Raw genomic sequence first — 13,047 nt, 5'->3', positions numbered from 1 at the left:
GACAGCAGGTGTGCAAGAGAACAGGCATCCAGGAGACAGGAGAGTGAGTGACAGGACAGGGACCACACACACACACACACACACACAGAGGACTCAGCAGGAGAGGGAAACACAAGGGAACAATACCGGGACACGCTGTGACAGTGTGCTTATACTGCATTCATGTGCTCCTCGGATGGCACCACTTCCTGAGTTGGGATGCTGTTACTACGACTTCAGTGTGTTCATGAGCTTTTAAGTCGTAAAGTGGAAACAACATGGATGCTACGTGGATCAGGGAAGAGAAAATCCATTGATGTAAAAACCTGTTCATTCAGTATATTCAGGTAGTGAGCTGAACTCATTTTTTTGGACACATAATGTTGATGAACCTCGACCTGAGCAACTGAAGCAACCCCAGATCATAACACTGCCCTCACAGGTCTGTACTGTAGCCACTAGGCATGATGGGACATCACTTCATCCACCTCTCATAGCCCTGAGTTGTACTATTGATTTTTTATGATTTGATTTCACTAAATGTTTAAGTAATTTCTGATCACGATCATTCAAGATTTTCTTCCTTGAAGATAAAGGTTTACCACTATTCTTCCAGGTTTTAATAATGTGTTGGACAGTTCTTAACTCAGTTTTAGTAGCTTCATCAGTCTCCTTAGTTGTTTTCTTTGCTTGATGCAGGTCAATAATTTCTTCTTTTTTTTTGTCCAGGCAGTGTATATTTGGCATCATTGAGCAATAATTCCATGCACTTTATAAATCAGTCCCTCCAGGAAGTTGTGATTTTGTGATCACCACAGCTAAAACGAATTCAATTCAATTCTGCACGACCTGGTGCTGTGCATGCTGGCTCTCTAGAATTGCTCTGCTCCACTAAATTGAAAGGAACCTTAATTAGTATCATTGATAACGCCTGTGCTGTTAAGGTCTATTTTCTGCTTTCTCCCTCATGCTTGCCTTCATACCAGCATTGTCTTCTCTTCTTCTTCCCTCCAGTTGTCCATGCTGTCTGAGGTGAGGAGTCTGGTGGCCCCCCAGGACCTGGAGCTGTACGACAGGCTGGTGTTGCACCGTGAGAGGGAGGCCCACCAGGCCTGGCACGGAGGCCTGGGAGTGCTGCATCCACAGGGTCTCTGCAACCACGCGACCCCCGTCATGCACGACGCAGGACACACCATCCCTGTTACGGTAGATCCCTTGCCTGAAAAAGTTACTTCCATTGAAATATTGTGTGATATAATCCTTCAATTTTGTTGACTTTTACCACTTTGCCATTTTAACTTGACCTCGTTCAAATATGCATATCAAATAAGTCATAATAGAATGAGATAAGCACTCTCATGCTGGAATTTTAAACTTTGTCAAGGTTATTTTGCACTAATGACCACCTTCTTGCCCCTTTCTGTTGCATGGCTGCTCACCAAATTATCTGACAACAAATATTGATTTAAAAAGATTTACTACAAGCTAAATGTAATTAACAAGCTCAGCCAGCTGGCTGGTACAAAGTGCTGCTTGTTAATTTGATTAGCAATTAACAAAATAGACTGCACTGCTTGATTGATCTGTTGTTCATTTGAAACCAGTGGTGGAATGTAACTAAGTACGTGTACTCAAGTACTGAACGAAAGTACTTTGCTGACTTGTGAGTTTAGGGGAGACAAGTATCCCAGCAAGCATCAAAAGTCAAGTCATGTTTTATTTATAAAGGCCAAAATCACAAATCACAATTTGCCTCAGAGACACTCTGTCCCCAAAAATCACTTTTAAAGATCCCCTCCAGTGAAGATCAGGTTTTTAACCTTGTTAACACATGCATGTAGTGTTTTTCATGTGTTAGAAGACATATCAGGAGTGAAATAAGCTGTAAACCACATGTCTAAGCATTTCTTACTTTCAAACTGCAGTGACCAAGAGCAGTCTCAAAAAAACAGATTCAGTCAGGCTGGATGTATGACATCATAAACCTAAGGAACCAATCCCATTAATCAAGGGGTGGAGCTATCATTTGTGGCGATGCCCCACCCACAGCAGAAGCCAGATGTAGCTAGTTACCATGATTAGCTAGCAAACAGAGGAGAGGCAAGGTGCAGCTACTGAGGGGTGGGTGTTGGTGTTGGGGTGTGTGGAGAGGGCAGGGACTATTTGCATATTTATTAATCCTTAATATTAAATTGAGACATGGTGTAGAGCTACATCTAAGACATTTTAACAAGGTATTTGAACTTATTTTGCTAAAAAAAAAATACAAATACAATTTATTACTTCTTGCAGAGCATTTTCTATCGTTTAAAACATGACTGGAGGTGGACTTTAGCAAGAAAAATTAAGGGAGAAACAATTTTCCAGGCAAGAAGTTAATCATTCAGATTTCTAATATTTTGTTGAGATATCAAAATAATGGCCACTTGAAAATGTTCTCAGACTCACCAGTCATCATGGCATCTAGCAGGCCAGTTTTAAAGATAACTGGCCAGTCAGCGTCCGATGCCATCTCAAGTGGAAACAGTGTTATAAAGCCCTCTGGTCATTTACTACTGGTGCGCAGTACCTCTGATGTTTCCATAGAATTTTAAAGTAAACAAGTTATAAAAATGTGTTTGAAATTTACAGAGGACAGTGACTCTCTGGTCTTTGATCAGCCAAAACCGTGAACAGGCTTAGTGTGGATATACTGACACTTGATGACGGTGTATTGAACATTATTTGTGAGCATTCGCTCGTTAATGAATGGGAATGAGATGTGTGCTGACAGTGGCTGTGTTCTCTGTTTTAACATTGCTCTGAATGTGCAAACACACTCTCACTCCCAACTGGTCCAATATGACCAATGGCTGATTCTTTATCAATTCCCTTTTTTGTTTCCTGATTATAGCTGGGTATCTGTACTAAGTACCCTTTATGTAATGATTGAAATAACGCAGTGGTATTGAAACTTCTCTGGTCAAACAATACCTGCATTCAATCCATTTGGAACCCAGAGCTAAAAGGAAATGACTCTGCGATCAAGTTAACAATAATAAATATGCAATGTCAGGGTAGACTTTCAAAATAATGACACAAAAACTGCTTGGGCAAGTTTAGGGAAAGGAAATTGTGGCTTAAAAGAAATATGTTGGTTACTTAAGTTCATGTATGTAATGTAACTTGTGTGCATTACTTTACTTAGGTATGTTACGTAAGTCAGCGTTGACTTTTTGGTTCACACAGGACCGGAAACTCAGGCCTCCTGGGTGACACTCCATCCACGCCACCTCCTCCATATGTGGACATCCTTGCTGTTTACGTCACCTGACATTAAAACATAATGTTAAGAGAGGCACCTGCTAGTGATGCTAGAAGGGTACCTACAGCATCATTTCAAGAATATCTTGGTTTGAGACATAGAGGCACTGACCAAGCTGCTGTTTACAACAGATTTGCACTGAGAACAGGCTGTTTTTTTTGCACTCCATTAGTTGATATCCATTCAAAGGATCCACACAGATCACTGAATGTGTGTGTGAGTCAGTGCACATATCATTTGTCCCTCTCCCTCTGCCTCAGCCTCCTTTCAGCATCAGTCTTTGACACAGAGCAGCTCGTCTTTGTGGCAGGTCAGCGACTCTGTAGTATTGATGTTCCACTGTGGCCCACATCAATCCGCAGAGACCTCATTCTGCCAGGTTACAGTCTGCTTCTGATCCACTTCCTCCAACAGTTTGGCCCCTGGGAGACCAGATCAGCTCGATCTGACCACAGAGCGTGGATTCTGGCCCGCTGCCTGACCAAAATCTTTATGCCCGCGGGTGTTTTTGGCACATTTGTCTTGTCATGGTTAGCTGTTTGGTGCTGCTATTAAAAGCCCGCTGCTGATGGTGCTTGCCGCAGCGCGCCATGTGTCTGTGTAATTGGCCGTGCTGACACGCTCATTATTGTGGTTGTGAAATTACAACCTCGCAATAAAAAGCTAATTGCATTTAATTGACAGACACTTAGTTACTCAGCGAGAAACAGTAAGATTCATTGTAGCAGCACCATGGTATGACACACCATTGTCTCATTAGATAGACATTTCTATGCAGGTTGGCTGCAAGATAGTCATTTACAATAGCCAATAGCTGTAATTAACAGAGCTGAAAATGTGTGAGCATGCCAAGAGAGGGGTGGGGGTGTTTGGAGATGTGCATGAAGAGCTGGAGCTCTTTATACTGAAGCTTAAAAACATATGACAACTAAATAGATACAGAGGTGGGAAGTAACAAAGTACAAACACTTCTGACAACTTTTATACTTTTTCTCCCTACATTTGAACACAAATATCTGTACTTTTTACTGCTTACATTTCAAAACAGGTTTGTTACTTTAGTTTTAATGCATCTGAATGAATGAATTTTTTATATTAGATCATTGCGTGCTGCCGTCCCAACATCAATGGATGAGACAATGACAGACAGAAAAAAGTATTCCTCTGTGTATCCATTAGTGCATAACAGGCACAACAGACGTAACAAGACGAAAAATGATGTAACAAGAGGAAAACAATGTAAAAGACATAACAAGATGAAAAAGATCTAACAAAATGAAAAAAGACATCAAAAAAATGAAACATGACACAACGAGAGACAAAATGACGTTACAAGACAAAATAAAGAAAGATGTGAAGATTCAAAACAAGCCTAAAATGGAAAAAATATCATAAAGGCTATGTAAGATGAAAAAAAAAAGGTAATAAGACGAAAAAAAGACAAAAAATGATGTAAAAAAACATGCTGAGAAGATGTAGCAAAACAAAAACATGACATAACAAGATGAAGAACAATGTGAAAGAAAAAATGACAAAAAAAGACACTGGGCCTCATGCAAGAACATTTTTTTATTCTTGTCTTACATTTCTCTTACTTTTTTTCGTACAAAGGGCCCGTATGAACACGCCATGTCAGATTCAACAAACGTTTGTAACTTCAGAAATCCGTGTAAATAAATACGCTTCCTGTTCCAAATGTCAGGAAGTGTCCATTCATGAAAATGGCATCAAAGAGAAAAAAGATTAACTTTATGAGTTTTGGGTTTGACATCCTGCTTTCAGAGATCCATGGAGGTAAATCTGTCATTTTAACAGCATCAGCAGTGGAATTAAAAGACCTGCTAAAGCAAAAAAACGGGAAAAGTGAGTGTTGTTACACACACTACCTGAAGGTCGGACTGTCACTGAGAAGAAGAGGACATGTCTCGAAATGAAAATGACTTAAGTGAAAAAAAGCGACTCACCACAGTAAGGGGCGATCAATGACTGCAGTGAGAGGAGAAGGTTAAGGGGAAGTTTTCATCACAGAGACAGAGGACAGGATAAGTGAGGATGTCCACCTGGACAGAGATTTCATAAAGCTGCATGTGCAGATATACGACCAATACACCTGACAGCAGGTAATAATAGATCACTGAATGAAGGATGAGAGGCTTTATATGTAAATTATAGTTATTATAATTTGAAATGTAGTCAAACAGGATGATGTCGAAAACAGACTGATTGCACATGACTCTACGACATGTCTGGACCTCATAAATTGTGTTCAGAGGATGACTTTTTACTTTTATACTTTGAGTACATCTCAGAGCCTGTAGTTTTTCACGTTTACTGCAGTAAAGAAGTTGAATCAGTACTTCTTTTCTTGCTTCTTAGTTTTTTTCCACAGGTATCTGTACTTATACTTGAGTAGAATGTGTGCACTTTTGTAAATGCTAAAAAAAAATAAGAATTGCACACATATCAACCCTCACCAGAAAGCAGACCAGTGCAGCAGTGTCCTCTGACTGCTGTGTTTTTGAAGCTGTCAAAAGAGGCCCAAGAGAATCATGCCATTATGAAAATAACCATGAAATGAGCTACAATCAGGACAGAATTCAAATTGAAATGTCTAGATTTTAATTTCACTGGCAAACTTAAGATTACTTATTGTCTGCCAAGTCCACTTCACTTTCAATTTCCCAGCAGGCATTTGGACTTGTTGCAGCAGGAAGAGCACAGGTGTTACTAATAAAATGAACAGTGGCTCTGTTTTATCCTCAGGAAGCGGTGACAGTGAGCCAGCATTAACAAAACCAGGAAGTGAAGCAGCTCAGTGTAATTCAGCCGCCGTTCGGTTTATTATTTGCACCTGTGTGTCTCCTGCTGTCACGTGTTAAAATGGCTTGTATAAAAAAGGCAGCGGCAGTGTGGAGATTATTCCTGTTTGGTGGAATGTGGCCTGCAGCACTGAGGTGTGTAGAAAGATGAACAACAAACACCAAAAAAACAACAAATCTGTGCCGTTCTGCATGTTCTAACTTTTTCAAAATTAAACTTTTTTTTTTTCAGCACTGTATTACAACACATTTTTAACTATTGTGCAATGGCCCTTTTTGACTTGTATACAACAAAGACAAGATATTTAATACTCAAACTGATAATGATTTTTCAGATTTTTTTTTTTTCTTTTTTGTAAAATATTCATTCATTTTGAATTTGATGCCAGCAACACATTTAAAAAAAAGTTTAGACAGGAGCAACAAAAGACTGTGAAAGTTGTGGAGTGATAAAAAAAAAACACAGGTAAACAGGTGACAGTATCATGATTGGGAATTAAAGGGACGTCCTCGAAAGGCTCAGTCAAACATGGATGGTGTGAGGTTCAGCACTTTCAGAAAAACTTAATGGGCAAATAGTCCAACAGTTTGACACAAAACTACAGGAATTTAGAGACAACTGACACTGAATGCCCGTGACCTTTGACCCCCTCAGACAGCACTGCATTAAAAAGTTAAGACTCTACCATGCAAAGAGAAAGACATATATCAACAACATCCAGAAACACTGCAGACGTCTTGGGGGTGTGTTTGTGCCCATTGCTTCATAAGGTCCTAAACAGGTTTTGGAGCAACAAATGCTGCCATCCAGACATCTTTTTCAGAGACGTCCCTGCTTATTTCAGTGAGACGATGCCAAGACACATTGTCCACGTGTCCCAACAGTATGGCTGCATAGTAAAAGAGTTCAGTTACTAGACTGACCTGCCTGCAGTCCAGTTTTAACATTATCATCTTTGTACAGTATTCAACTGAATATATCAAAAAGATTTTGCATCCGTTTTGATTTACGTCTTACACATCGTTCCTATTTTGTTGGAATTGCAGTTGGACAAAAAAAAAGCTTTCTGAAGGATTCTCATTACTGTAGTTCATGGTAAAATCAAGTTTTCCAGAGTGGGGATGGGTTAAAATCCATTTTTTATTGCTTTGGCTAGACTGGGAAACAGATGAATCTGCCAAGCTCATGTTTTCATTTAGTCTGGCAGAGTGTGCCTCATACCTCCCCCTTCAGTTCAGACAGAATTCCACAGGCCTTGGATCAGGCCAATCACAGCTGTTTTATTAAATATAGGGCAGGCTCTATATGATGACTGACACATGTTTCGCTGCTCTGATTGGCTGTGGGTCTGTCAAGTTGCAAAGAAATATAATGATTTCATTCAGGCTGAAAACCAGAAAGCTAAATCTAAAGATGAAGAGTTTATTTTCCCATTTTTTATTTGCATCAGAAATGTAAAATGAATTGATCTGTATATTCTTTTAACATTCTTATGACACATTCTTTACCTGAGCTAACTTGAATTCAATGAAAAAGTGAAATGATGGTATTCTCGATGTGGACCCCTTAAAGGTCTTCTGGGGCTCCCTGAAGCCCCCTTTGAAAGCTCTGTGGCGATAAAACGATGGAGCCTCCAGCCTTAAATGGCCTCGAATGATTCAGCTGGCAGAGAAAAAAGAAAGAACCTGACTTTGTTCTAACTGTCTAAACTTTCTGCACTCATTATGTTGTCCTGTGGGGCAAATTCCATCCATCTGGCATCTGCATTAAGTAGGCTAAAGGAAACCAGGGTAACTTTTTATTACAGATTTAGCCCTGCAGTGCTACAATGCTTTGTACTGTTTCTTTCAGACTGATGGCTCTGGTGGTGGTGGCTGGACAGAAAAGGACCAGGAGGAGAACACTAATGCCTTACAAAACATTGCACTGGTATGTGTCATTCTTTGTTTTATCTGCCATAAAAAAAAAAAAGATGTATATACAGGGATAACTGTTTTTGAATGGGTTTCTGTGTCTGTCCGTACCTCAGGCACCAGATTTGGTTTAAAATGGAGATATAATGCATCACAACACTGTCCAGAGGACAGATTAGATCAACATGACAAGACTTCAAATTGAAAGCCCCACAAGCAGTTCTATTGAAACTATAATGTTCATTACATCCCACAACAACAAAGTGTAGGATTATTACCACTGTGGTGAGGCTGAAGGCTGAAGGCTGCACTGAAGGTGACTCAAGACCAGAGTTCATCTCCTCAGGAGTATGACTCTGTCTGCACATTTTAATGAGTTTGTAATGAATTTATGAGATATTCCATTTGCAATTGTAGATTTTTAATATTTTTGATTTTTGCAATATATATATATATATATATATATATATATATATATATATATATATATGTTTGTCTATTGTTGTCTGTTAATGTCTAGTCAGTGTTTATGTTTTCAAGTTTTAAAAGCTTGCATGTGCCTCATTATGCCTCATATTGGTTTAGTCCACTACATACTTAAAGCTGCAGTAGGTAGAAAGTCTAAAAACAGTTGATTGTTGGGTCTCATCTGAGTTAGGTTTTGTTTTCTCTGTCCTCAGATCCTCTGACCAGATGAGCAACATGCATGCATGCAGCAGTTTACTGAGGCAGTCATGAGCACTTGATTTACAATATGCTGAAAGGTTATTATGAAATTATTTCTCAATGGTACCAAAGAAATGTTGCCTACTAGAGTTGGACAATATGCAAAAATTTTCCGAGTGATCATTGTCAGCCCATCCATCGGCGATTGGCGATACCATCGTCCCCCCACCCACCTTCTCCTGACCTCTCGGGTCTCAGCTGGGAGATGTGCGCAAGTGGTGAATTCAGTATGTTATGCACGCTGAGTATGTTCACTACATCCAGTGAATAAAATAAACTCACAAAGTGTCCAGAAATTACATATTTTCACACTTATTTTCCATTTTAAACGGAGAAATACAACCATACACCTTATGAATTCAAGTTTCTCTTGTTTACTGAACTAATACAAGCATAATTGGCTCGTTAATGCCTTGGAAAACACGCTTCATTTAAACTTGACAGAAAAACATGTAAAATTCACCAAAACCGTCTTTGTTAGTCTGTCCACTCTTTCAACAATCACCAACTCTGGTTTGGTCAAAATAAATCCTCACTTTACAGAGTGGAAAGAGTTTAAAGAGTCTGACTCTGCAGGCTGTTTTCCTCTCACTTGTCACCCAGCTCAGCTCACTCATGGTCAGCTGAGTGGGTGTGTACTGCGCTGCTGGATGAGAGCGCAGTGCAGAGCAGAGGCTGTCACTCTGCACACTATTACATTAGCAAAATAAAATGACAAATATCGCCCTAAAAATTGAGCAAAAAAAGTAATTGGCGATGGATTCAGCCCATCGTCGATAGACGATCTAGTCGTCCAATCGCCCAACCCTATTGCCTACTCTATCTTTAAAGCCATGGGTCTCTTTTTACAGCCAAAATATTTAATATATGAAGCAACTTGACTTATTTAGGCCATCGGGGAGAAAATAAGAAATATAAACAAATCAATTATTTTGTCATTTATTTCCATGCATGCTGTAATCTCAGTCAGCACTCCTCTGGCAGCAGCGCAGCGTCTCTCTGACTCCCCTCACACTGTGCACCTCAGGCAGGAGACTGACAGTTTTTAATGCTTATGGGGACACTGTGTCCCTGTTGCTCTGAAACTAGGGTTAAGCTTTGCAATTTAATGCCATTGTCTTCTGTCTTATGGATCTATGGATCTTCAGGAGGATGTGGGCTGGCACACAGTCAAAGTGGACCAACAACATGTCTCTCATGCTCTGGTTTTTATATAAAGCAATGATAAAGTGGTGCACAGAGCGTCACGGCTCCCGATGGCCAGTCTAGCTGGTTTCTTGTCTTTTTCATTCTCTAATTTATCAAATATTCTGACCTTAGCTCACAACTTTGCATCACTGATACATCAGATTAACTTTGATTAAGTGTCCTGATTGGCTGGTGCCAGATTTGTGTCAAACTACCATCATAAATAGCCTGGTTTATCAGCGGTTCATATCAAGCTCAACATCAAACTGCCACTTGTGATCTGTGCAATGTTTCACGTGATAGGAATTCAGAAACGCAGTAAAAGACACTGGTGTCTTAAAGCCATACTGACAGGAAAGAGGCAGACGAGAAACAGTTAAATCAGCTGGGGCGAAGGATCATCGCCTTTATGACTAACTTTCAGTCAATAATGTGCTGCAATTATTTATCAGCATTTTGCAAAAACAGAATACTAATGAAGTTTTTAATCCATATTTTGATTGCAACTGTTTAAAAGATTCAGTTGGATCAGAAACAGAAACAATCCAATAATGCCCAAGGCACAATTTTACTGTTATCTGGACACCAGTTAAATCCAGTTTGATCTCAGCCTCAGCTGTGTGACAGAATTCTTCAGACCTCAATATGACAGTTCAATAAGTGTGCATTAAATAATCACCAAGCCCCAAAAACACATAACTAAAGATAACTTCATTCCCATGGCTGTAATAGCCAGTAAAATTGATGCTATATGTTTTTTATATGATAGAGTTTATAAGATATCTAAAATATTTTTTTTTATGAAATCCTCCATTTATCCATCCATCCATCTGAATTTGATTTAATTTTTGAACACATGTCACCCAGAGCATCTGGTTCAACTCCACCCCCTCATGAGTTCCATTTGTTCCTCTAGCATACTGGAAGTTGCTCTCACCAGTTTTGTGAGTAGTTCTTAAGAGCAAATTCTTAGTTAGGAAATTTGAGGACTTCTAGTAGTAAGATAAACTCCTTTGTGAATATGGCCACTGACTTGTAGATGCAGAAAATTTTATTTCAAAGTAGCACCGGGCAAGAGATCGAGGGTCTGAAGTGTTCTGAGCGTGGGAGGACAGTGGACAAATCAACTTAAATGACTAACAATCACTCACCTGAGGCGTCACAGTCAACACCAGGAATATAATAAATTTGTCCCTGTCACAAACCTTCTACATACTAAAGATTTCGAATTTCCGAAAGGGTCACTTCACCCAAATGACCAAACAAAAAAAAACACATTTTCCAGATACATCTGGCGCTACTGATAAACAGTCTGTAGCATCAGACAGAGGTGCTGTTTCAGGTCTATACAGGATGTTGATTCACTTCCCTGAATCCCAGTGTTTAGTCTCAGTGGGAACAAGATGTCAGGGTTTCACTCTCCAGAGCGGGAAACAATATATAGGAACCCTGCAGTAATTTAGTCAGTCCGATCCAGAGTTATACAGTTAAAATCCTTCACAGAACACATATCACTCCCTCCAGACTAAAAAAAATGGACCATCTGATCTCTGCTGGCACGGTTGTGGACAAGTAGGAACTTTGATTCATATGTTGTGGCACTGCCCTGCAGTCAAGTCCTTTTAAACAGAAGTGTTTCATTCGATCTCAGTAACAATGAATATAAATCTCACTCCTTATCCTCTGGGTTGCTCACTAGGGTATAGGGCTGCACAGCTGAGGTCAGAAGATGACAGGAAGACAGTAGGCCTAGACTTTCTGCCTGCTGAAAAAATCATTTTATCAAAGTGTAAAATGTATAAGACAAAATGCTTGCAGTAGAAACAAGGTTACTTGTAGTTTCTAGCTCATATAATCAGTGATACAATTGTTTGAAATTGGATCAATTATAGAAAAGTGTTTCAGCATTGTGTATTTGTGACTAAAGATGTTTTCACATCTGCCTCATTTGATTTGGTTAAAATAGGACTGTGGTTCATTTGCCTGTTTAGTGCAGTTTGTTTGGGCTAGTGCGAAAGCTGTCAATCGATCCCCGCGCCAAAGAAATGGACGGACTCTGCCGGAAAAGGTGGGTCTCAGATCGGTTCCAAACAAACTCTGGTGCAGTTCATGTAGGCCTCATGTGTTGTTGTCTTCTCTTCACTGACAGGATGACATGCAGGCTTCAGGTGAGTCTCCTCCACCCTTCAGGGCTGCTCCTCTCCAGCCTCAGAGCAGACCGTCCAGAGAGAAGGAGCTCAACCGGAAGCCTTCAGCACGGCTGGTGCAGCCCGGCTCCAGCCTGCACTTCGCCGGCCCCACCCGGCTGCTCCAGGACTGCCTCCACAAGTCGCTCAAATCCCTCCCCAACGTCCACCAGCCCCCCCAGCACACCTGCACCGGTGCCACCCACCACACCTCCCTCAACGCTCTCCATCACACCTGCCAGAGTTCCCTCCAGCTCTCCGACTCTGAGCACCACAACCACCCCCACTTCGCCCATCACTTCCACCACCATGCCGCTCACCACGGCCGGCCCAGTTCGGGACACCACACCTGCCCGGGCTTCGTGCACCACCGGGACTCGTCCGGCTCCGCTAAGCCGGAGCCGTCTGTCAAGCTCTCTTCCAGATCCAGCTCCTACGAGAAGTCCTCCGTCTTGTTGAAGTCTGCGTCCTCTTCCAAAGCAGCGTCTCCCATGCCGTCCCCTCATCCGTCGCCCCGCCCCTCGCCATGCGCCTCCCCCTGCCCCTCTCTCATCACGCCTGCCGCTCCACCCTGTAGTCCCGACCGACCCTGCTCACCCGCTCTCGCCCAGAAAGTCGTCATTACAGACATGAACCGGCTGTCTGCAGACTCCAGACCCCAGCAGAGAGGTACACACATCTGTGACTGTATGTGTGTGTGTGTGTGTGTGTGTGTGTGTTGTTTGTCTGTACATCTCATATCTGCCTCAACACACAAGATTAACTTGTCAAGCAAAATATATTGTTACTAATACCAACAACATCATTGCCTATGGGAAGTAAATGTACCTCTCATTTGAGTTATAGATTTACTGCAGTTGTGTATTCTCAAATAAATAATATGTATCTAAAGTCTCAGAGTATGAAAAATAAAAGCCCCCTACAGTCCCAG

At 41.0% G+C, this 13,047-nt stretch overlaps 1 protein-coding gene across 1 annotated transcript in view; it reads left to right on the top strand.

Moving 5' to 3' along the window:
* The window catches only part of LOC146320846 (whirlin-like), a 176,023-nt gene that overhangs the window by 144,324 nt on the left and 18,652 nt on the right, over positions 1-13,047 (top strand). Inside the window, exons 7-9 of the mRNA XM_084729256.1 lie at positions 994-1,185; positions 7,955-8,032; positions 12,080-12,785. Coding sequence (XP_084585382.1) covers positions 994-1,185; positions 7,955-8,032; positions 12,080-12,785 — 976 coding nt within the window. The remainder of the gene's footprint in view (positions 1-993; positions 1,186-7,954; positions 8,033-12,079; positions 12,786-13,047) is intronic.

The sequence above is a fragment of the Lutjanus erythropterus genome, chromosome 10, assembly GCF_056507025.1.
Source record: "Lutjanus erythropterus isolate fLutEry1 chromosome 10, fLutEry1.hap2, whole genome shotgun sequence".
NCBI lineage: Eukaryota > Metazoa > Chordata > Actinopteri > Lutjaniformes > Lutjanidae > Lutjanus > Lutjanus erythropterus.
Note: the sequence above shows the minus strand (reverse complement) of the source record. Positions and strands in the feature narration are given on the sequence as shown.